We start from the raw sequence: 26,246 nt of genomic DNA, 5'->3' as shown, positions 1-26,246 counted from the left end.
GTATCTCCTTTAAGTACTGTACATCAGTGTGTGGGGGGGCAAAACTAACATTTTGGAAAGAGAGTCTGTCTTCTCGTTGTCTTGTCCAGGAGGGGGTGAGGAGCCCTACCCCACCCTGGAAGAGACCAAGATGATACTAGAATACTGCATGCCCACCCCTGTGCCCACCCTGGTGGATCCTGTTCCCCCTCCTGTGATGGCTCCTGCCCCCCCACCCCCTCCCACCCCCAGTGATGGCTCCTGTCCCCCCGCCCCGACCTGTGATGGCTCCTGTCCCCCCCTATGTTGGATCCTGTCTCTGCCCTGGCTGGCTTCTGTCCCAGTCCTGGAATGGCTCCTGCAGCGAGGGTGAAGTTCTTGATGGGCCTCTTCTCAAAAAGGCTCAGCTCAAAATTAATATGAAAAAGGTGGGCGAGTGAGCAAGTGAAGGGATGGCTGGTTGGCTGGATGAATTAGTGAAAGGGTGTATGGATGAATGAAAGATTGAATACATGGATAATGAGAGGATGGATGATAGATGAGTGAGTGGAAGGATGGAAGAGAGAAAAGGTAAATAGCTGGATGTATGGGTGGAAGGGTAGCTGGATGGGTAAAAGGGTGGATGGATGAGTGAAAAGGTGGATGATGAGTGAGTGAGTGGGTGGATGCATGAGTGAAATGATGGATGGATTGATGAACTGATAAGTGTAGGGTGAATGGATGGACAGATGAGCGAAAGGGTGGATGTAAGGATGGATGGATGAGTGAGTGAGTGAAAAGGAAGGTAGATGGCCGTAAAGGATGAATAGATGAGTCAAGGAGTGAAAGGATAAATGGATGAGAGAAAGGATGGATGAGTGATAGGGTCAATGAATGGATTCATGAGTGGATGAGTAGATGGGTGGGAGGGTGGATGGATGGATGGATGGAAGGAAGGATTGCTAAGTGAAAGGGTCGATGGAGAGAGAAAGGGAGGATGGATGACTGAAAGGGTGGAAGGTTGAGTGACTGAGTGGATGGATAGTAAGTGAAAGGATGCCTGGATGGGTGAACGGGTAAATGGCTGGATGGATGAGTGAATGAATGGATGGATGGCTAGAAGAATGGATGGATGAGTGTACAGATGGATAGGGTGACAGGGTGGATGGATGAGGAAAGGATGAATGAAGGGATGGATGAGTGAAATTATAGATGGAAGGATACATGATGGATAGGTCTGCAAATGGTTGAATATGTTTGGATATGGCTGGGCTTGCTTATATACTATTGCGCGACCTCTGATGTGTCTGTAAAACTTATCCAATTGTCCGGAAGTTTTGTCCTGAATTTTGAACTCCTGTCCTGAATTTGTGTCCTGAATTTTGACCCTTTGTCCTGAATTTTTACACTCACCGTCCTGAATTTGCACCAATGCCAGTTGGTCACCCTAACACACACAGTAACACACACTCTCACATACCAGCAAGCACGCACAAAACCTACATTTAAACGCATTTTTTTACTTACTTCAGATGCCAGGGAAGGTCATATTCCAGCTAACTGAACTCTATTTTTAATTCCACTAATAGTGAAAATATTATATATTAATATATATGTGTGTGTGTGTGTGTATATATATATATATATATATATATATATATATATATATATATATATATATATATATATATATATATATATATATATATATATATATATATATATATATATATATATATATATATATATATATATATATATATATATATATATATATATATATATATATATATATATTAATCACCAATTCGTTCCACAGAAGGTGCACACTATTACGGTCGGTGCCAGACAGCAGGGACAAACGTGACCCCACGAATAATCTTTCACCAAAGTAGAAAATAATGTCTGCACTCATCCATTGCTTTATGCTTGGGTTTTATTCAAGAGACTCAAGGAGCCCCATTCACCTACGCGTTTCGACCGCAGGTCTTGATCACAGTGTTGCCACTTGTCTTTTTTCTATGTTCATTATTTATACATTCACTACCCATCAGCTAATAATGAAGCATCCTGGGAGATGTAGTTTAACAAATACATGTGGAAATACGAAACGTTTTAAGCATTACATTTCATTGTATAAACCCATTCAATGTTGATCACAATTGCTTTCTTATCAAAAGGGTATTAGTGGAGATGGGCAATCATTTCAGGAAATTATGAATATCGGTTTTTATACATGGAAAAATTCCATTTAACTAATGTATTAGTTATACCGACACATAGTACATCATCTACCGTTTTCTTTGGATATAATGTCTATGCTAATATAATTCATATATTGGTCCACACAGGCAGTTGTATTCAAACCACCCAGGAGCGCCAAGGCAGCGCCGGGATATCCTCGCGGCCGGACGAGCCGCTTTAACATAAAACACAAGGTTGCCCAAATGAGGATATCACACACCTCGGGATTCTGCACACTGCACCGCAGGCGGCGTCCATGAGAATAGGCAGCACGCGCTTCTACGCCATACGCGTTTCGGGCTCCCTCGAGCCCTTGATCACTGGCAGGTGATGAGACATGAAGCGGAACGTGAAGAACTCGGCTTTATTACAAATTAAGAGTCCCGCCCCAGTGGGCGTCAACAAAGGCATTGTGGATCTGGTAGTCCTTATATTGCCCCCAGAGACTCATTAAGTTCTCTCTCCAAGTGGCATTCCTGCTTCAGTCTCACTGTACAATGTCATTCTAGTGAAGGGCATGGCAGCACTCGTCTCATGTAGCCAAGACTTCCAGCGGTGAAGGCTCCTTCGGTCCACACAGGCAGTTGTATTCAAACCACCCAGGAGCGCCAAGGCAGCGCCGAGATATCCTCGCGGCCGGACGAGCCTCTTTAACATAAAACACAAGGTTGCCCAAATGAGGATATCACACACCTCGGGATTCTGCACACTGCACCGCAGGCGGCGTCCATGAGAATAGGCAGCACGCGCTTCTACGCCATACGCGTTTCGGGCTCCCTCGAGCCCTTGATCACTGGCAGGTGATGAGACATGAAGCGGAACGTGAAGAACTCGGCTTTATTACAAATTAAGAGTCCCGCCCCAGTGGGCGTCAACAAAGGCATTGTGGATCTGGTAGTCCTTATATTGCCCCCAGAGACTCATTAAGTTCTCTCTCCAAGTGGCATTCCTGCTTCAGTCTCACTGTACAATGTCATTCTAGTGAAGGGCATGGCAGCACTCGTCTCATGTAGCCAAGACTTCCAGCGGTGAAGGCTCCTTCGGTCCACACAGGCAGTGGTATTCAAACCACCTAGGAGCGCCAAGGCAGCGCCGGGATATCCTCGCGGCCGGACGAGCCGCTTTAACATAAAACACAAGGTTGCCCAAATGAGGATATCACACACCTCGGGATTCTGCACACTGCACCGCAGGCGGCGTCCATGAGAATAGGCAGCACGCGCTTCTACGCCATACGCGTTTCGGGCTCCCTCGAGCCCTTGATCACTGGCAGGTGATGAGACGTGAAGAACTCGGCTTTATTACAAATTAAGAGTCCCGCCCCAGTGGGCGTCAACAAAGGCATTGTGGATCTGGTAGTCCTTATATTGCCCCCAGAGACTCATTAAGTTCTCTCTCCAAGTGGCATTCCTGCTTCAGTCTCACTGTACAATGTCATTCTAGTGAAGGGCATGGCAGCACTCGTCTCATGTAGCCAAGACTTCCAGCGGTGAAGGCTCCTTCGGTCCACACAGGCAGTTGTATTCAAATCACCCAGGAGCGCCAAGGCAGCGCCGGGATATCCTCGCGGCCGGACGAGCCTGTGTGGACCGAAGGAGCCTTCACCGCTGGAAGTCTTGGCTACATGAGACGAGTGCTGCCATGCCCTTCACTAGAATGACATTGTACAGTGAGACTGAAGCAGGAATGCCACTTGGAGAGAGAACTTAATGAGTCTCTGGGGGCAATATAAGGACTACCAGATCCACAATGCGTTTGTTGACGCCCACTGGGGCGGGACTCTTAATTTGTAATAAAGCCGAGTTCTTCATGTTCCACTTCATGTCTCATCACCTGCCAGTGATCAAGGGCTCGAGGGAGCCCGAAACGCGTATGGCGTAGAAGCGCGTGCTGCCTATTCTCATGGACGCCGCCTGCGGTGCAGTGTGCAGAATCCCGAGGTGTGTGATATCCTCATTTGGGCAACCTTGTGTTTTATATATATATATATGTATATATATTCCAAGAAAACTCCCAACAGCTACCTCCAATCCCACGAGATTGGCGAAGCAGGAGACGGACCTCAATTGAGGGTAACAATTCTTTACTGCAGAAAAGGGTCAGATGATAAAACCAGCGGTGGCGCGTTTCGGGCCCAGCGGCCCTTGGTCACATGCAGAGAGTAGCAGAATGTACTTAATTTTTATAATGCCATACACCCCGCCTACAACCCGCCTTCAGCTTAATCATGTGACATACTAGACATGGTAAAAAGACTGTTGGTTGTTGAGGCTGAATACAAATACATGTCCATTTTGTTTTATAAATACTATAAAAGCACTGGAAACATGTTAAAATCAAAATTGCATAAATGCAATGACCAACCGAGTCAATATTTTGAAATGTCAAGGCATAAAAATAAGTATATAAATATACCCAAATTTTACAAATTTACAATAACTCACTGGATAAATCCATTATGCCGAGCAAGCCTCAACTTATACAACAGCAATGATTATAACGTACCACGTCAATTGTTTCCCTTCGAAACAATCCAAATTTTTCGCTGGGACTTAATGTAGGCTATAAAGTGCAAAAGTGCTAATAAATATATAAAAAAATTGGCTAAACACCTCTGCGAAATGTGCAAAGAAGCTTTCAATACAGTGCAAACACATCAATAAAAAAAGTGCTGAAATATATAATAAATAATTTCCTGAATATAAAAAATGCATCAGAATATTACCTCTCTACAAAATTGGACTAAGCCTAATTCATCTTTTTAAAAGGTAAATCTAAAACATTTTAAAACCAGTAATTCATTATCATTATATACAATGTGCAAAAAGTCACGTGAATACTTTTTTTACTTTTATTACAAGAGGGAAAAATGTTATAATCAAACTGGAGATCTAGAGAAGTTTAGAGTAAAACCACTTAAATAATAAGGGGAATTTCACAATAACATAGATAACAGGGAACCTGACTATCTAATAGGACCAAAAAACTATCAATGAATGAATCCAAACCCCATGGGAACCGACAATCCAAATGAGCGAGAGGGAACCTAACTACTCAACTGGTGGGGTATATGTACCACCGGCAAATATATTACATGTAATTTGGAGACTCTGTCTGAGCTTAACTCAAATGTTCATTACAAAGCTCGTAATTAACACAGGCTAGCTATCATATACAAGACAGACTCAAAAAAAATGTTACTTAAAGATTTTCACAAAAAGTTATGGATGTCCTCAGTAGTGTTGAGGTCATTGGGCCACTTACTGTCGAACTCCAAAATGAAACACGTCTCCAATTGTCTCAGTAGCAACTCCCTATTCTCTCCTCTCCGAGGTTTGGGGACTGATCCCACTGCATAGTAGGATAGGCAACTTAGATCTTTGTTATGCTTTAATGCAAAGTGCTGTGCTACCGGATATGTGGTATCGTTATGTAATATAGCTCTGAGGTGTTGGAGAGTCCTGACGTGCACCTGTGCCTTCGCACTTCCAATGTAGTTCAATCCACAGGTGCACGTCAGGACATAAACTGCAAAGTATGTCTTACATGAATGGTTGCCTTTGATAGAAATTTCTCTAGGGTCAAATGGTATGCGATAGTGTGTTTTGCTCACACCAAATTTACATGCCCTAGAGTGGGAAAATTTTCGGAAACCAGCCTTAGGCTGCAGCCATATATTCTTTTGCTTGAGCTCCGGACTACTAATATCAAGAGTGGCGCCCATGCTTTTAGCTCTTCGAAATGTGACCAAAGGCTTACTGGGTAAGGCAGAATTTAGTATAGTATCAGTCAGAACAATTGGCCAATTTTTCTGAATGATATTTCTAATCTTATGTTCTTCATTGCTAAAAGCAGTGATAAATCTCGGACAACTCTTGGATTCTTCACCTGAATTAGAGCCGGGGTCCAATGTATCTGCAGCGATACTTTCCGCTGTTAACAGACTCTCCCTAGTTCTCAGTTTAGCTTTAGCCAAAGCTTGATTGAAAATCCTATCAGAATAGCCTCAATCTTTTAGTCTAGCTCTCAGACTGGTAATGCACGTTTCCAAATCACTAGGGGAGCTACAAATTCTTTTAATCCTCAAAATTTCCCCATATGGGATGTTGGAGATAGTATGCCTCGGGTGTAAGCTGGAAGCATGCAGAGTAGTGTTCTCTGGTGTGGGTTTTCTAAAAAGAGTGGATTCTAGTCTGTTAGCATTAACGTAGACCGTAACATCAAGGAATTCAATCTCTTCTCTGCGAATATGCGACGTAAATTTGAGGTTTAAGGAATTGTTATTAATCTCCTCAATAAAGAGCAGTGTCTCCTCTTTATCACCCTGCCATAAAATGAAGACATCGTCAATATATCTTAAAAACCTCACAATTTTTTCACGTACCCACACAGCATGTGTGGTGTTCACAACCTGCTCCTCTCACCAGCCCACGTGCAAGCACGCGTAGCTGGGGGAGAAGCAGGATCCCATAGCCACTCCTCTTAACTGTTTCCACACATCCTTCCCAAAGATGAAATAATTATTGTTGAGGCACCACTCCATCAAGCTTAAGATAACTTTGTTATGCTCGTAAAGTTCTGCAGATCTTTTGTCCAAAAAGTGCTTAGTTGCCTTCAACCCATCCGTGTGCCTGATGCTTGTGTATAGGGACTCAACGTCTATATATATATATGTACCACCAAGTTTGTCCAGAGACGGAGGGCGCACTTTGCACGGCTGGTGCAGGTAGCAGTGATGGACTCTCCCCGAAAATAATCTTTAACCAGGTCTTTGTCCTGACCAAGACCTGCTGGTCGAAACGCGTAGGTGTGGGAGTGCTGGCAAAAGCCTCTTAAGAAAATCAAACCTGCATGAACGTACTGAGCGAGTGCAAGCATATTCTTTTGGTTAAAGATTATTTTCGGGGAGAGTTATAGTTAGACTGACATTTCACTAGTAGAAAACCAGTTAAATTTGGAAGTTAATAGTTAGCTGAGCTAATTATAATTTACGCCCCTGCAATGCACTGCTTATGACCTTACATATTACATCACTCATGCCATGGCCAGTTACATCATTGATGGCATCTCAAATGACATCACGGAATACACTACTGATGACATCATCCAGTGATTGTGAGTGTTATCTAACAGTTACTGACTGCTAAACATATATATTAAGGTAAGTGGCTGTGGGAGAATCTAGATGGGTGAGTGAGTGGGGATGTAAGTTGTGTATACAAGAGTGAGTGGGTATGTGAGAGACTGGGTGTGTAAGTGGGTGTATGAGTAAGTGAGTGGCTGTGTGAGGATCTGTATGGGCGAGTGAGTTGGTGTTTAAGTGGGTGTAATGGTGAATGAGAGGATGAATGGTGAATGAAAGAGTGCATGAGTGACTGAGCAGGTACATTAACCCCTTGTATGCTGGTGACGAACCCCAGCCGTCACGCTCCGCGGTGCTCGTGTGCTGATGACGGCTGGGGTTCGTCACGGCCCCGCCCTGTTCGTTTGTTTACCGCACAGCGGCGGACACGGGCCAGCAGCGAAGGGGTTAATGTCAGTATGGGTGAGAGACAGGATACATAAGTGATTCTATGGGTGTATGAATGGGTGTGTAAGTGGGTGTATGGGTGAGTGAGTGTGTGAGTAGTTATATGGCTGAGTGAATGGGTGCATGAGTGGCTGTATCAGTGAGTGAGTGTGAGAGTTTATATGGGAGAATATGTACTTGTCTCAGTGACTGTATAGATGAGTGAGTAGATGTGTTAGTATATCTATGAGTAAGTGAATAGATGTGTATCTGGCAGTATGGGCGAGTGAGTGACTGTATGGGTGAATGAATAGGTATGTGAGAATTTGTATAGGTGACTGGGTATAAGAATGGCTGTATTGGTGTATAAGTGGGTGTTTAAGTGTCTGGATGTCTGGATGGTCAGTGAGTAGGTGCATGCTTGGCTGTATATGTGAGTTAGTGGTTTTGTTAGTGGTTGTATGGGTGAGTTGATGTGTGAGTGGCTGTATGACTCAGTGAGTAGGTGTGTGTGAGGATGATGTCATCAGTGATAGCATTTGGATGTCATCAGTGATGTCATTTGAGATGTCATGAGTGATGTGATGAGTCATGTCACTGACCATGTCATTAGTGATGTAATAAGTGAGGTCATAAGCAGTTTATTGTGGGGCGTAAGTTATAGTTAGCTCAGCTAACTCTAACTGCTGACTTACTCTGGTTTTGTATGAGTGAAATGTCAGTCTAACTATAACGTCCCTGTAACCTTTGGTTGTTACAGTGCATTTCTAAGTTTTTTTAATTCTATTTCCTAACTATAATGTTCCTGTAATCTTTGGATTTATTCAATGAATTTCTATGTTTTTTAAACTAGTAGTCGCGTTTGTAAAGTGGTGGAGAAAGAGGGCGGGCCTCCTACCAGCTCTCACAAATCCTGCTGTGTCACACTTACTAGAGGTATCAGGAGGGCTTCTTGGCCCCTAGGGACCCTCAGCTTCCTAGAGAAAACCATCCCCCCAACCAGCAGTGCGCCAGGAAGTGCGTTTGCAGAGTGGTGGAGAAAGGAAGCATGGCCTCCGAAGACATCTGAGCAATCCTGCTGTTTGGGACTTAATGGAGGTAACAGGAGGGCTTTATGGCCCCCAAGGACCCACAGCATTCAAGGGGACTTCATCCCCCAAGTGATGCGCCAAGTAGGTCTGGTCACACTACTGATTCTCAAAACTTGTTACTACCTCACTGTTGCTTTACATGATTAGCCAGAGCATGGACAGGAGTCCTATGCCCATTATGTTAGCACGCCTTGTGCATCCCTCCAGGTCACAGAACAGGTTGTATACCTTGCATTACCAGCAAAGGAACATAAGCCTCTGTCATATCTCAGCTTAGTGCAAAGTCTGGGCCAAACTCAAAACTCGGGATACCAGTTTCACATACAGTTGGGCATACAGGGCCAGGGGTATATGATCATTTACCATGCAAGGGACAATTCAGTCCCAATAATCACTCAATTGAGCACGAAGAAAATAAGCCATCTATGTTCTCCTTATCATGGAGACAAGTTCTTCAAAATACTTGGGGTACTGAAAGTGACCCTGGCCATCGATGACATCACAAGCTTGGTCCCTCAGCCCCTAAACAGCCTTCTATGTGCTTGTGCTACTGAGGGAGTAGGGGGCTGGGCCGGACTGGGAACTCACGCCAACCCTGGCAATTCTACTCTACCGACCCACATGGGTGGTGGGGTTGGGGGGGGGGGGTGCTGGTGAGAAGCAGCACCTGCTTTAACACAGCTATGGCTCTTGTTACAGGGGGGATATTGCAGCTGTGCTGCAAAAGCGACCCTCAGTATCAAAATTGCCTCCCACCGCTAGAAAACCGGCCCCCACTATTCCGACCCACCGGGAAACGCCTGGTGCCCACTTCTGCCAGTCCGGCCCTGGTATGGGGATAGGCAAGGAGTGCATAATGCAGGAAGAGATAGGGGCTGCTTTGGCCCAGTTTCAATCCTACTCTGGTCACTGCCTTCATGTATCCTGAGACAGTGGGTACCGAGGGACAGTGTCAGGGGTAGGAAAGTGCAGAGTAGGGGTAGCAGCTGCTTCCCCTAGCTGGCATGCTTTCACTTTACCCTTCTGTGTCCAGAGATTCAAAATGTTGGAGCATATTCATACCACACGGAGAACTCCAGCAAACAACCTTATTTATTGTAATAATTATTGCTATGGCAAGCGAGTGCAGTAAATATCGAATGACATCACTGTTGCTGCGCATAGAAAGCCAGAGCACACGTCTGCTGAATCACAACAACCAGACCTACATGACTTGTATTTTTATCTAACAAGCCCAGCCGGCCCTCGCCCGTTCTAGAGTAAATGAGACTCGATGATCGCCGTGAGTTATGGGCATATTTCTGTTCCGTGTGTTGTAAATATCTCTGATTTCACCGGGCCCTGGGGACAGCTTTTTCGCTCAGACCGACGTGCAGCATACTAATGGGAGCCGCAAGGTCACTTAAGTGATGATAAGGCTTCTCCCAACAGCGGCACGCGGGGGAACAGCATCTCGGAGTCTCGCGGTGTTTCTGTGGCGCCAGCCAAGGCGCGAGCTTTGGCCGGAGAGGCTGCCGGCCCTGAGGAGCAGGGCGGAAAGTTCGAGGCTAGTTTCATCCGCTACTAGCCACCCGGCACGCAGGTGCGGCCATTCACGCGCAGCGCGCGCTCTGCACGTGAGCAACAAAATACAATGCACCAAGGACCAAGACACGAGGGCCCAGCGCACCCCTAGTATGACGGTCTTTTGCCACACCTGCCAGCCTTTTTATTTCTCAGGAGGGGGGTGTTTATTCGAATGATTCCACTGAAGTCTACAGCAGGCATTTTGTGTGTTTGATGGATGAAGATGGGTGAAACCTCAGAATGACGGTGAGTTGAGAGACACGTTTCACTACCCAGTCTGGTGGTGGTGGGTGGGTGAGGAGGGAGGGGTGGCCGGTGGGGAGAAGCACCAATGTTCTTTGTTTGCCTTAGAGAGGCTGGATTAAACGGATGCATCAATGCTGCCCTGCTGTTCTCGTGTGCCTTAAGGACAAATGGAGATGTAACAGTGTAATGGCGGTGTAAATCACCTGTAATCACATTTACATCGCTGGCAGTACACCGGGGCTCCAAACCGATATGGCGGTGGTGGTTAAGTTACATTGCACTATTCTCCATATTTCAACAGCCTTGGTCCTTTACTCCCACGAGGTTCTACTGCCACTAATATCTTTACATTGCAATAGGTTTGACTATTTATACATTAAAAAAAAACTAAACTGCAGATACAGTTTAAATGCTTCTATCTGATTTATTGATCTCCTTGAGGAGATATTACATCTCATATATCAGGCATTACACCGGGAGTCATTACACTCCAGGTAAGTTTTTCCACATTTACATGAGGAGTCATTACTTTACAGTACTTTAGAAAATATATAATCATACCAGTGGCGGTTGGAAAGTCCGCCGATTAGAGAGGCGGAAAAAAGTTTTAATAAAGCAAAAAAAAGTACATAAACACACTTAAATACAGAAAAGAAATAAAAAGGTACTTATCATTTTCCAAAGACACGTCCACTTAGATCGGTCATCTTCTGAAATCACCGTCAGGTCACATCCAGCTGGGCTTAACCAATCCTGACACAGCATGAGAGCAGTGCCAGGATTGGAGGGAGGGCCATCTCTAGCCACTCCCAAGGACAGTAGAGGCCTGTGTAGGCTCCCAACGCATTGAGAGGTTTATAATGCGCATGTCAGACTGACCGACGCAAGACGGACGGCTAAAGGGACTTGCGCACTATAAACTAGTGCACAGTCAGGCAGCCCACCGATCCTGCCACTCAACAGGCCCGCCCTGTCCTGACACTCTGGTAACAGTAACTTCATTAACATTTTAGTTTTTGTCTCTGGGGCAATTAAGTGGGGCAACGCTCCTCCACTCAAACAGAGGAGCCGCCCCTGACCCATACCTTACCTTTTCCAAAATGAATAGCCTTTTCAATAGTGCCTGTGTATGTATATATATGCTGGCGTGGTGTACTGGGAAATAAAAAACTCACTGCACTCTGGGTCTTTCGTGTTCTTTCTGGTCGATGGCTGAGGATGGAAAGCCTGTCGCTGTGAGGGTACAAGTGCGGAAATATATATATATATATATATATACTCAACAACCACAGGAACCATGATTGAAGAGAGGCTCAGGAAGGTACCATAATCAGCTCCTTTATTTGTAGTCAGGCAGCTTGCTGGCAGACCCATGCCCAGAAAGACACATCTCAAAATGAAATAAAACGCCAGACGCGTTTCGGGAACATTAACTCCCTTCTTCAGCGGCGTTAGTTCAAAGCAGAAATGTAAGCACAGTTCCTTGCGCGCTCGTTGTTCTTAGACACACCTGCCCTGGTGGGCGTGTCCATCCCTCTAGCTTTCTGGGATTTGTAGTGCCAAGGCATAATCCCAAGTGGGTGCGCTGACATTTCATGCAACATTAAAACACTAAATTCCAAGTGGGCTGACGTGAAGTCCTGTCAGGCGCCTGCTATGCTTTGTAGATGCTGCTACGAGCTTCAAGCGGGCAGCTCCCTGCAAAGCGCCCCCTTTGCTTCCTCCCAAAGTTCAAACACCAATGTGGTGTCTGAGCGGACCCGCAGCGGCGGTGGGCCTCCTTCCTGAATGGGAAGCCGTAACACATCAACAACCACAGGAACCCTGATTGAAGAGAGGCCACAGGAAGGTACGAAAATCAGCTCCTTTATTTGTAGTCAGGCAGCTTGCTGGCAGACCCCTGCCCAGAAAGACACATCTCAAAATGAAATAAAACGCCAGACTTGTTTCAGGAACATTAACTCCCTTCTTCAGCGGCGTAGTTCAAAGCAGAAATGTAAGCACAGTTCCTTGCGCATGACCAGCTGCAATAGACTGAGGTAGAAAAGCTTTTAAAGCCAGTCGCATTGCCCGGAGCTCCAACAGGTTGATGTGGATTCTGGATTTCACCTGAGGCCTCTGATCTCCATCTTCCCAGATGGCTGCCCGAGCCCAAGAGTGACACATCTGCCACTACTGTCAGATCCACTTGAAGAATAGAAAGGGGTCTGCTGCTGATCCAATTGTGGTTCGTTAACCACCAGTGTAGATATTCTGCTGTGCCCTCCGAGATCTGGACCATTTCGGCGGAGATTCCCCTGATGCTGCACCCATTGGAAATTCAGGTCCCACTGCAGAGCCTGCATATGCCAGCAGGCATGTGTCAGAACAAGGATGAAGGAGGCCATGAGGCCCAGCAGGCCCGGTCAGTCTCATCGAAACCCAGGATAGAGGATGAAACATCTGTATCATATCCTGAATATCCTGGGCTGTTCGTTTGGGAGTATATGCTCAGAACCGTACTGTATCCAAAACAGCTCCAATGAAAGTCTGCATCTGATAAGGGGTCAAGTGTGACTTCGGCATGTTGATAGTGAACCCCAGTGAGTGCTGAAGGTCTGCCGTAGTCTGGAGATGGGAGACAACTGCCTGGGATGAGCCCATCTTCAACTGACAGTTGTCGAAATAGGTAGGGGAAGCTGGCATCCCTGATCATTGCAGGTGAGCGGCAACCACTGCCATTACCTTGGTGAACACCTGTGGGGTGTTAGTAAGGCCAAAGGGTAGTATAACAAACTGAAAGTGCTCTTGACCTACCATGAACTGCAGTAATGTCCATGGGCATGCCCAACGGGATGTGGAAATAAGTGTCCTGCAAGGCCAACGCCACCATCCAGTCTCCCGGGACCAGAACAGATAGGATTTATGAGAGTGAGAACTTTAAATTTCTCCTTTTCCAGGAAGAAATTGAGAGGGCATAAGTCTAAAATAGGACAAAGACGACCGTCCTTTTTGGGCACCAGAAGGTAGCGGGAATAGCAACCATGACTTACTTATGATGCCAGCACCCTCTCTATGGCTCTTTTGGCCAAGAGAGCCACAGCTTCCTGGCAGACTAAGGAGAGACGGTCCTCCGCCAGCATGTCGTAAGTGGATGGCATGGGTGGAGGGGTAGTCATGAAGTGGAGAGAGTAGCCCCTTTGAATAATCTGAAGAACCCAGCAGTCTGATGTTATGGACCTCCAGTGGTGCAGGTGATGGCGTATCCAGCTGCACACTGGTTGCCCACAATGGTAGTAGTACAAACCAAAGAGGCTTAGAGGCTGCGGTTGCCGCAGGTGGAAGGGGTGGACTGGGCTTGCTTCTGGCTGCCGGACCCATGGGGTCTGTGGGTGCTTCGTCCTTGACCATGCAGGGTCTGCAAAATTTTGCAGGCCATCATGGCTAGGTAGGTATAGACGCGGCTGGAAGCCCCTTCCATGGACATGAAAGGAGCAAAAGGTTAACTGGGGTTGATAGGGGCTATGGAAAGGCCCAAGGACCTGGCCGCAGTTCTGCTATCCTTGAAGTGCTCCTGTGCAGAGTTCGCCTTGTCTCCGAAGAGATAGGAGCCTCTAAAGGGCATGTCCATAAGCGAAGCTTGGACATTCCCTGAAAAGCTAGTTGTCCTCAGCCAGGCGTGGCGCTGTAAGACAACCAACAAAGAAAACGCTCTGCCTAGCGAGTCGGTCGTGCCCAGCCCTCATCTATTAGCAAACTTTGCTTATTCTCTCTCATCAAGCCATACGGGAGAATATGGCTCTGGCCTCCTCCAGGACCATATGCAACACCTGCACAGCCGAATCCCAAAGAGAATGGGAGTGATGGCTCAAAAGGCACGCAGTGTTCACAGAATGCATTGCCAGGCGAGTGGAAGAAAGCATTTTCTTGCCCAAGGTGTCCAGCGTTTGGGATTCCCTATCCTTTGGAGTGGTAGGAAATGCTCCAGAATTTACTCGGGTAGTGGAGGCTTGGATCACAAGCTCTCCAGGATAGGGTGTTGGGTGAGGAAACAAGGAGTCCCTGGGGAGGAGCGATGGCACCAGGCAATTGTCCTGTCCACAGGAGCCCCTGTGCAGGTTTTGCACCAGGCCCCAAGCAGGACGTCCGTAAGGGTTTCATTAAATAGGAGAAGTGTTTCTGAAGATGTGACTCCTTGTTGAAGCACCTTCTTCAAGATATTAGTCTTGACAGCCACAGAGGGCAACTGAAGGTCCAGGACCTCAGCTGCCCTGCTCACCACCATAGCAAATGTGGCATTCTCCATAGCCATGGTAGGAGGAGAGACCAAGCCACTATCTGGGGGGTGTCCAGTCCACTGGCATGTGCCAATTCCACGCACCAGTCCATATTCGGATCTAGGGGCTGGCATCCTTCAGGGTCCAGTGGCCCCTCCCAATCTTCCCCAAGTCCTAGCCCATTGAACTAGGGTTGAGGCTCTAGCCTGGAGGGAATGGTCCCAGTCGGTGCTGGAGTCACTGTCAGACAACACACCTTCCTGCTCCATGTTAGAGTCAAGGATAAGAATGAGGAGGGTGCCGCCGTGAGTGTCAACAGTGAGACCAGTGTCAGGGAAGGTCAAGATGGCACAACCGGTACCAGCTGGGATCCATCTGTGGATCCAATGTGCCTGAATGGCGCAGAGGGCGGGCCTGATGGAGGTGAACCCGTAGGAAACCCGTAGGAAGGGGGGTGTAACCACCCCCCTTCCTGGTCCCACCCAGAGGAGGGACCTAGTCGTAGTGCAGCCCCCTTTAGCCGGATAAAGGTAGGAGCTGGTCCCATTCCAAATCAGATTATCCTGAACAACTTCCCAAGAAGAAACTCTGGACTTCGACATTCTTCTCCACAGAAGACTGAAGATATCTCCCTTGTGGGCAAGGAGTGTCCACCCTGCTCCAGCAGGCACCATCAGCGTACAGCGGCTTCCCTTTGTCCTCTTCCTGCAAGGATCCAGACTTCAGAGCCCGACGAGACCCGGATTCCCAGACCTCTCCGACCTCTACCCACATCTGCAGAACAGCTGAGACCCGTGGGTACGACGAGACACGTGGGACCGGCCATCTTGGAAGAAGCAGCACTTCGCTCCAGCACGACTTCAGAGGCATCCTCGTCCAAGGGCTTTGGGGACTGAGAAGCCCCGACCCCGAGCAGCTCCTGCATCGAAGATCAGCCCTCCAGCATCCACGAGATCTGCGTGGGGCCCTTCTGCCTGTTTGCTGCTCGACGCGTTGTCTGGTCACTTGCCGGCTGGCTTGTGACCTCCTAGACGACGAACTCCAAAAACTTTGCTGCTGGTCTGGTTGCTCCAGACTTGCCCTTGCTCCCATCCAAAAGAGGAGCACCCCGGACCCTCCTGGTCCACTCCAGACGCCGTTTCCACTCACCGCGTGGGTTGCCTTTGCCAAGGCCTGTTGAACCCGAATCCGGAGACGACACCACCGACAGCGAAAGCCTGCGTGGAACAGCTCGTGCCTCCATCCTGGTCGTCGAAGACACCACCTGGTCCACGTGGCTGCAGAGACAAGCGTCCACCTTCACCTGATCGTGACGACGACATCTGGTTCCACTCCTGGTTCCACTCCAGTCACTGGCTAGTGACTTTGAACATTGTCCCCTCTGCTTTCAGGTTCTTCTCTTCACTGATCCACCCTTGGATCACACCGGACACCTTCCTCCTGACCGCCTGCAGCATCTTTTCCTCCAGGCTCCATAGACTTCAACGCCGGAACCCGACACGACTTGGCACCTATGCACCCGCAGCCTGTGGGTGAGGTAACACAAGCATTTCGGTGCTCAAGTGTAGCTTGACTCTCCTAGTGTCCAGTTCCACAGTCGTTTTAGTCCTACCTAGTCAGGGACGTCCGTACTCACCTTTTCTTTAAACTGTACTTTCCATAGACGATTGTACGCATCTCGCGTGTGAGTTCACACTCTGCACACGCGTTCCGTGGGCCTCCTATTACTTACCTCCAGTTAGTATAGCGTGGTCCCAGCGATCCTACAGCCTCTGGACAGCTCCATTCCTATGATTGACTTTCGCATTCCATTTCTTTAGTATATGGTCTGTTGCGCCCCTCAGGCGTTCTTGTAAATACTGTGCGAACTCGTATTTCCTTTCAAGTATTGTCATGTGCTTAGCCCTCTGACCTCATAAAGAGTTCAGAGGTGTATGTTAGTTAATAAATATCTGTTTATTTTCATAACAACCTGTGTGGTGTCCTTTCACTTGGTATTCAAGGGGTTATATGTGGTAAAACAGCTGGCTTCACATGCCATTCAGAGTTTAGCCTAAAGAATGCTTTTGTCCACGCTACTAGGATAGCTGGTCTATAAGGTTGACTTACAACCAATCACCATAAGGGTTGTTTGGACTGATACAAGGTGATCACTAGAACTAGTGAGCATCATATATCAGGCCAACTTCTCACACACAGCACACATCATTTCCTGCGCGGTGTAACTGATTGACGCCAACTTGCAGCTCACCGGGGTACTGCTCACGAAACATTTCCAGATCCAGTCTGACACCTGGGATCATTCTATGGTAAGGATTCTGTGGCTAGAAGTCTCTACCAGATAAATGTTTTTTTTTTAAATAATTTTCTATAGCCATACTGTGCAGCATCAGGGATGTTGTGCAGCATGGGTAAAAACCACTGCCAATGTCAATAGGTACCAAAGATGAGACCTATTGGCTTTGCAATGCTTGTTCTGAAAGTCGCTGGTGCTAGAAACTGCTGCTGACAGCACCTTCATTTTTTTTGTGAAGAAACTATCTAAGCACTGTTCCCCTTCACACCCCTTTGATGAGGGTGCTTAAGATGTATCTGTAATCATTTCTACATCTTAGTATACTGGCTCCATGTGGCGCGATCAGAGCGATGAAACTTATTATCTATAAGGACAGCGTAGGTGGTGTGTGGCAGCAGTAGTGAAAGATGCTATGTGCTGCACTACCAGTGTGCCTCAAATGTGCCCTGTTCATTTCGGATGACAGGGCCATTACCCAATTTGTTCATGTTCGTATAGCCCCATGCTGATACAGCTTACACATGTTGGTGTAAATTGTGATGGCCACTGCTTGTGGTTTACACACATGTATCCTGGCAAAAAAATAACAACTTTTTTTTTATATTGGCTGGAATTATTAACAACAACTTTATACTTTAGGTCCAGGATTTCAATTACCTTGAACCATGCTTTTTTATTTATCAAACTGTAATAATTATTTATTTTATTTCCTTATAGCATACACATTGGATCACATATACCAAAGGTTTCATGGACCATGGCGCCCTTGATCAAATCAAAACTGAATTCAAAACATTCACAAAATGTTTTTTACAACGTCTAAACCAATTCAAAATTAAGTGCATCCCACATTTACACTATATTAAACACATATCACAACACTTTCCCAAACACAGTGTCAACATTTAAACCAGTCTTGAACTTTTCACGAACACAGAAAAAAAAAAGAGTCAAATATTTCAATTTTCACTTTTTTGGGGCTCTTAACTTCCATCAATGAACAGGGATTGTATCAACTGATGATTGACAAGGGCACCTGTCTCAGTCCTTTAGGTTGCCCATAGACAGTTACATTAAATTACATCAACTCCCTTTTGTGTAATCCTACCGCATAGAAACTTAAGTCTTCCAACTGAGTCCTTTTAATAAAAGTTGGAAAACCGGCCTTGGTCCAGAAGGGACCCCAAATATACGGGGTCCAAACGCGTTGACTTTTTACGCAAAAGCTGGTAAATTAAATGTAACTGTCTATGGGCAACCTAAAGTTTATCCTTCCCACCAGCAATCGAGTGAATAGCCCCTGTACTCTGCTCCTCCACAACCTCAAGAATTATTCCCTTTTAAAGTACTACATAAAGCTACACAGTGGTCTTTACTGTGCGTGATGACAAATGTTATTATTCTATGTCTATTCATAACATTCATCTTAACTTGGAAGCATCTAACAGCAGCACAGAACTATTCAATGCAGTTAGAGTCTGTGTAAATCTTATTCTCATCACACCCATAAAGCCTTTGATGTAGAAATGCAACCTCCTGGGTGGTTTCTTCACAGTGAAGACTGACAAAATTAATTAGTAATGACCCAACTTTCTCACTAATAAAACAAACAGCCTGCACAGTACCTCTTTGCCCCCTGTCCAGTGAGAATCTCCCCAAACCTCCTCAACTTACTGAAGCCCACATCACACAAAGGCAACATCATCCCACAGTCAATAGTGTAGGGTGTTCACAATCAATATAATAGGTTGTCTGAGTGAAACCCCCAGCTCATTCCTCAACATCGGTGTGTTTCCCATTTGAGGCATCCTTCGAAACCTCTCAAGGTGGAACAAATCCCACCCCTCTTGGAGAGAGCACACATAGCACCGACAACCTGGTCAACTGGTGGCTGATCACACCTTCCTCTTCCATTTCTGAGTAAGATGATCAAAAGTGCTGCTGCCGCTCAACTCCATTGCAAATCAATAACACACTCCTTCTCCACGCATGCCTGTCTGGGATCCAGACCGAACAGAGCAAAAACCAGCCACCTTACCGGAAATCAGTGACACAGTAAAAGTCACTGGCAATCGAAGCCAAAGCTTCCCATCATACTGTATCCTTTCAATAGTATTGCTCATAAAATTCTAATTGACACTATCTCCTAAATAATTGCCGTTGATGTAATTACCACCTTTGGTTCATATCTTAACAGAAAACAGATTCAATCTTTTCTAGACTAGCATCCCCAAATTGGACTCCAACCCAGTGACTTGCGCTGTCCCCCACGGACCCATCCTATCGCCATATTCCTCAAACTATCCACCGCTGGAAATCCTTCAAGATCCATCAGCATGCAAGCAACAACCAATCTACCTAAAGATCACATCAGGCCATACTTCACCCAGTTCAAAGATGACCTTCCCACTACCCAAGCCTGGATGTCTAAACCATACCTGAAGCTGAACCCCCTGAAGGCAGACTTTGTTGTAAATGGAAGCAGAAACTAACAAGAACATGTGCAGGAATGGCTCTTAATGATGTGCTTTGCTGTCGCCATCTCACAACGATAAACTGCATCATATATAAGATTCCACAGACATCACTCTCAGGTTTGGAGCTCATGTCTCAAAAAAACCTGACATCACCTCATCATACTCCACGAAGTGAAGGCTTTTTGTTCCTGAAGCAGCCTTCAGAACAGTCATGCAAGCATTGGTGCTATCTCACATCGACGAGGACAACGGTGCTGGTATCCCAGATTCAAATCTGACACCCCTTGAAGTGCTTTATTAATCTGCTGCCCCGCTGATCATGGTTCGAAGGCGGTTTGAAAGAATTCAACTGGCTCCTTCTACCAGCCCACATCAACAACAACGTCTGGTGCACCCCCTTCAAAGAGGTAAGCGCAAGCATTTCCCCACATCTGGGAAGCAATATCAGAGTCTGCAGTGGGCTACGCGACACTTGAGCAGCAACCTCAGAAAGATAAAGTCAAACAAATGCTGGCAAAAGAAGACTCCATACCTTCTTTAGCTACACTCCTACAATCTGGAACTTCCTCCTTACCCATAGCTGACAACCTCACTCACTTCAACTCTTCAAAAAGTAAATGAACACCTCTTCAATCATCCAGGTGTAATCCTCTCTAAGATGGTCCCAGATAGGTAATAAATACCCTTTGCCTTCCCCTACCCCTCCCCCGTCTTCCTCCTTACTCCTCCCTTATACTCCGCCCTTTGTATAGCACTCCGCTGATTTGTAGCTAAGTTTGCACTACATGAATTCCCCCACACACATAATATAGAAATCTCGATACATACACACATAAGATAGGAGAATTGTTGAAAATTGTGAGAGGAGATAGTGTTGGGTGGTGGTCGTGTTGGTTTGTTGTGGTGAAGGAATTCATATTTGAGCCTTTAGCTGCCATCTGTCCCTGCGACGTGAGACAAACTCTGCAATCCTCATTAGAATTAGGGATCTAGTTGTGCCACAGTTATTATTACACTTGTGGTCTGATTATCCCGGGTTACTGGTGAAAACTAGGTTCTGGTTTATGTCACACTTGATATTACCAGGGCTTTCTGAAGAGCAGTGCAGAGCTCAGAGTATGGCGGGGTTCAGATTGCTGCACACCATAGCTGCTATTTCTGATCAAACAAGCCTCTGAGTGTGCCACAGATATACAAGCACATACTCTGTTGGTACCAGTGATCTGATCATTGCAGGGCGCAGAACACGCTAGAGCCGTTTTTGAAGCAGGGCCTTGGTGTCAAGTCCGAGTGGTGGCTCCTGCATTGTTCTGTCACGGGGAACTCGTTTACTGAACATCCTGGTACTGTTTTACTGACAATTCCATCCATCATTTGTTTGCTGTAACACTTTTCGTCTTAAGTGGGATGGATATTCCCAGACGTGGGTCACTTGCTCACTGTGCCACTGGATTCAAGCTGGCCTGGCTGATGAAGGGTGACATACCCTGAAACCGGTCCCAGGATGCTTGTTTCCGGTCCAGCGAGGACCTGGCCTGGAAGTTCGGTCTGGACTGTTCCCTCACAGTACAGGGTCAAGACTGATTTGCGTATGGCTGGGTCCAAACTGGGGTGGCAAAAGAAAGATTAATTTAACCCAGATCTTTTGACTGGGGGAGAATGTTTGCATTGTCAGCATTTCGTCCATCATTTGTTTGCTGTAAATAAATCAACAGGATCCTTGAGGCCTGTTGGTTAACCTGCCAACTGATGATCAAGAAAACATCAGCTCCAGCTCCTCCATTTCTTGGACAAACCACTTGGTCTCGTTGAGCCTCGCGTCCCTTTTGTGAAAAGGTTGTGGACACTTACCACTGATTCAGCAAGGCTGCTGCCACTAAAATTGCAACAAATTGATTGAAATGGCTTTATTGGTATAAGAAATAGATGGGCCAAATCTGAAAATCCCTACTTCGAAGGCATATTGAGCTCAGCATGAATAAACGTGTGTATGAGTTTAACATATAGAGGAACTCCCTCAGCTAAAGTCAGCCAATTGTATGATTTCTACACGTAGTTCAAGTTCTGCTAAATCTAGGTTGTGGAAGCTTTCACGTTCTGTTGTCAAACAACTTCTTTATTTATCACTGACTACGAGAAATAATAGCGTGGTCTGCAAAAAACTACCCGACAGGTAGGAACGGTGCTAGGGTTATGGGCCCCATAGGTAAAATGAATTTTCCCATCTGGTACCCCTCTCCTGACAAGCACTTTTTGGTGGCGCTATAAGGCGGCTGCCTTAACTCCACATATGGCTATGCCAGTCCTAATACAAGGCTGGGTGTACGCTTTATAAGTTGACAATGGTTGTGTGATACATGCCATTTTGAAACAAGCAAGCACCGACCTTGCATGCGTTTTCTGGGGGGTTTCTCTTGCCGCCCATGCTTGTTTTCCACTAAAGAGAATGACGTTCACGAAGGCATGCGATGTTTTATCCGCATGTAAAAAGGTAGTCTCGGCTGTGCTTGCAGGGCCGAGGCGGGCCCGTGGGGGCTGTTGGTGTCAGCTGGAGGAGGCCCCCGCGCCCTCTTGATAAGGCAGCTTAGAAGGTGCTGCAAGGGGGAGGGCCTTCCCTCAGTTTATCCTCCTGGCCGGGCAAGGTCCATTCATCAGCCCAGCTCCCAGGGCCAGGCCTGGCTGAACCTGTCGGGTCTGTCACTCACCCTGTGTGCCATCAGTACCTGCGCCCGATACCAGGCGTCTCTTACCCACTCTGACTGCAATACAACCTGGAATATCCGTTCAGGAGCCTGTCCGTGACTGCTAAAGGGCTGCCCTCGCCGAACTCCTTCCTCGTGGGCCGCTCCTGGGGATGGACCTCTTCCCTGCCCCAACCCCCGTTTAACTCTCTTCATTCCAGCTCCTCGGCAGCTACATCCTGTGTGGGCGCTTGGAGGCCCTGCTGCTCTTTCTGTCTCTAATTAACAAGTCCATACCTGCTGCAAGTTTTCTTCCGTACTTCAAGGGCCGTGTGCTGATGCTGTTTCTAGAAAACAATCTGGATCCAGGTGGCCTCTTGAAAGACTGTCCTGTCGCACCCTGTTGGGGGTAGGAATGCCCCCTCCATGATGTTCACTCGTACCCTTGCCCGTTACTACAGTCAAGGCCCATGCCCTGCAGGCCCAACATGTAGATACCTGTGATCTTGTTTTTTTTTTAAATGTTGGCAGTGCTTAATTTCCGCCGGTGGTTTCCGATGCTCGACACCTTTAACACCGGCACTTATGACTGCTGCCGCGTGGTGGCGCTCATGCCAAACACTAAATCCAGGTGTGTTGGCCTAGGCCCGGTTCTGGATAATGTCCCTCAGTTGCAATGTCTGTAGCTCTGGTCGTTAGGCGACCTCTCCTCCCTATTCTGTCACTACTACCCCTTCCCATACCCCCCAACCATTTGAGCATAGTCCTGGGAGCTACGATTACCTCTCACCTTGACTACTGGAGCTCAATCTGCGGCCTTCCTGACCAGCTAACAGTCGAACTTCAGCCGACCCACACTCTGTCACGGGCATTTCTCCTTCAGTGCAGACCCGACCCTGCACTCCCCTCCCCAGGCAGGCACCGCTAACTTCAAGAAATCCCACGAGGCTTTACCCTTCGAAACTCCTTCAGGAGCGTGCCTTTAGTAGCGCTTAGAAACTGTCCGGAGTACAGTGCGCTATTCATATGTGGAATGTGGTCGGTGGTAGTAGTGATGGTAGCGCGGTCTCTGAGCTGATCACGAAGCGTGCGGAGTATTCAGGGCAAGACGATGCATTGCTCAAACGGTGTGAATTCAAATGCAAGGAGACAAAAGTGGGGTTATGGTCGCTTTGCTGGTTGCATATCTATCTAGCACGTGTGGCACTAAAATAGTTTGTAAGGGACAAGAGACCAATTGGTCTCAGCGTAGCTGTCGCGTGCCGCCTGGCGAGACCGAGACACTTTGCACGGGCGGCTAAACTACCGTGATCAGCACAAAGGCCAGCGCGGCCCCGGGAACCAGAGAAACTACCGCACCGCCCAGTAAAGTTCCTTCCAACTTGATTTAGTATGCAGCACTTTCGAGGAAGGCTTACCACTCTGCCGGGTCTGCCCTTTCCGAATGCCTGAAGTAAAAGACGAAGTAATCAGTTGATTCGCTAGGAGACTCAGGACATGTTGCAAGGAGATGCTAAGCTTCACTGGTGGCAATGGGCAGGAACGCTGTTCCGGGGCTGACCCACTGGCCGAAGTTACTCCCCAGCCGTGGTGGGTGGGTTCCTCGGGAGTAGGTCGGTCGGAAGCGGCGCCGGCTGCTGAGGGCAGCGCAGCCGAGCGAGGGAGCACCCGCTCCTACGGAGATCCGGAGCAGAGTCCCCGATCTCATTGCAGACCACCTTCAGGTGGCGCCGGGACGCACCAGCAAGACAGCGCGGCCCCCTTTACTCACACTTTTCACCAGAGCCTTGCTGGTGAACATTTAACAAAGTGGGTGTGTGAACGTGGGACGTCAGTCCTAAAGTCGGCGCTCTAACCATCCGAGCACATCTCTGCGCTGCAGGTGGGCGCTGGTGTGCGCCCCAGGAAAGTGGGGTGTGCCCCCGGAGGGTGGTGGTGATGTTAATTGTGTGCCTTCCCGAGGAGGCTTGGGTCAGTTTTGTGTAACTGAGGAGGCGGGGAGATACCGTGTACCCATGAGGTGGTGGGTACCTGGAGAGGCTGTGTAATTCTGAGGGTCTGTGAGGAGGGGTGTCAATGAGGAAGGTGTGCGCCTTGGGAGGTCGGTGATACTGTGTGACTGAGGAGACTTCATCGATGAGGGGTGCGCATGAGGACGGTAGATCCAATTTTTTTCCAAACATTTTAATTTACAATGCGCAAAACTGCGTAATTTTACCCTGAAACGGCTGTTACCGCCCTCCTACCCCTGGTGCGGAGGTCACACGCAGCGGCGGCCTCCCCTCTGGTTTGCCCTAGCACTTGACCGCCTGCTGAGGGAGGGTCTGCCCCCGCACCTGTGCCTTCACTGCTCAAGGATTGTTGTACCCTGTGTCCCCCTTGGAGTGGTCGAGCCCCCCGCCTCCCCCTGGTGTGGCACGGACCCCGGTGTGATCCAGTCTCCTCTCCCCCCACACACACCCCTGCGTGGTCCAGTCCCTCACCCCCTGGTGTGGTCCAGTCTCCCCCCCGCCCCCACACACACCCCGGCGTGGTCCGTCCCTCACCCCCTGGTGTGGTCCAGTCTCCCCCCCCCCTCACACACACCCCGGCGTGGTCCCGTCCCTCACCCCCTGGTGTGGTCCAGTCTCCCCCCCCCTCACACACACCCCGGCGTGGTCCCGTCCCTCACCCCCTGGTGTGGTCCAGTCTCCCCCCCCCCCCTCACACACACCCCGGCGTGGTCCAGTCCCTCACCCTCTGGTGTGGTCCAGTCTCCTCCCGCGGTCCCCTCAGCACCCCGTGCACCCTCGCTCCCTCCCCCTTACCTTGCTCCAGGCTCTGCACCTTGACCAGCACCTGGGTCTGGCCGCCCAGCAGCCGCCGGGTCAGGTAGACGCGCCCTGAGCCACTCTCGATGCGCACGGGCGGCTCCGGGGGGCCCCGGATCTCGAACCACCTCCGGGAGTAGCGCAGGTCGGGCACTGTGAAGATGGTCTCCCCCAGGGCGCCCCCCGCTGCCGGCACCCGCACCGTGTGAGAGCAGGAGGACGAGGCCGAGGAGAAGGGGGACTGCCGGGCGGGGGACGTGCGCCGGGTCCGCAGGGGCGCCACGGGGTGGCTCGCTAGGGCCATCAGGAGCAGCAGTGGAGCCATCCCGCAGAGAGTCCCCGGGTGCAGCCGCATCCCCTCCGGTCCCTGCCCGGGTCCCAAACTGCAGCCACTGGCTCGCGGCGGGTCTTTGCTGTCCCGTGCAAATCTCAGGGAATCCAGTGATAGCAGCCACTAACCTGCTCCAGGAGCGCGAACAGCCTACTAAAGTCACCCCGATGGGAAGGCACGCCCCCACCTCTGAGCTGGTGAGAACCTGGCTCCCGATCCGGAGCCCCCAAGACTCCGCAGCTGCCCTTGGTGCAGGAGTATGCCCGGACTAAGCCTTCAGTTCACAAAACAAGGAATCCCGAAGTCCGCAGAGTGCACCGTGCCACTGGGCTCCAGAAACAGCATCAGCCCGCTTCTACATAAGTCAATGGCTCCTAGTTCTCACAACAGCCCCTACGTCCGGGTCTGAGAATCCAGGAAGCCTGTAGAGTATGCTGGTCCGGGGGCCCTCAGACACTGTCCCTGGTGCCGGGGTTTCGGAGCCCCCTGAAGTCCCCAGATACAACCGCAGCCCCTGTGTCCCTGGTGCAGGGGTCTCGGACGCGCGGGAGTCTTCAGGTATAGCGACAACCCCTGCGTCCTTGGTGCAGGGGTCTCTCAGCCCGCGGAGTCCCCAGATATAGCCGCAGCCCCTGTGTCCCTGGTGCAGGGGTCTCTCAGCCCGCGGAGTCCCCAGATACACCAGCAGCCCCTGTGTCCCTGGTGCAGGGGTCTCTCAGCCCGCGGAGTCCCCAGATACACCGGCAGCCCCTGTGTCCCTGGTGCAGGGGTCTCGAGCTCG

General features: G+C 48.6%; 1 protein-coding gene across 1 annotated transcript in view; it reads right to left on the bottom strand.

The window, feature by feature from the left end:
• LOC147724457 (neural-cadherin-like) overlaps positions 1–25,489 on the bottom strand; it is a 497,260-nt gene extending 471,771 nt beyond the window's left edge. The window contains exon 1 of the mRNA XM_086966016.1: positions 25,132–25,489. Within this exon, the coding sequence (XP_086822142.1) occupies positions 25,132–25,489 (358 nt within the window). The remainder of the gene's footprint in view (positions 1–25,131) is intronic.
• Positions 25,490–26,246: the final 757 nt, after the last annotated feature.

The sequence above is a fragment of the Lissotriton vulgaris genome, chromosome 4_1 (assembly GCF_964263255.1).
Source record: "Lissotriton vulgaris chromosome 4_1, aLisVul1.2, whole genome shotgun sequence".
Lineage (NCBI taxonomy): Eukaryota > Metazoa > Chordata > Amphibia > Caudata > Salamandridae > Lissotriton > Lissotriton vulgaris.
The sequence above is the reverse complement of the archived record's forward strand: the minus strand, read 5'-3'. Positions and strand labels throughout refer to the sequence as shown.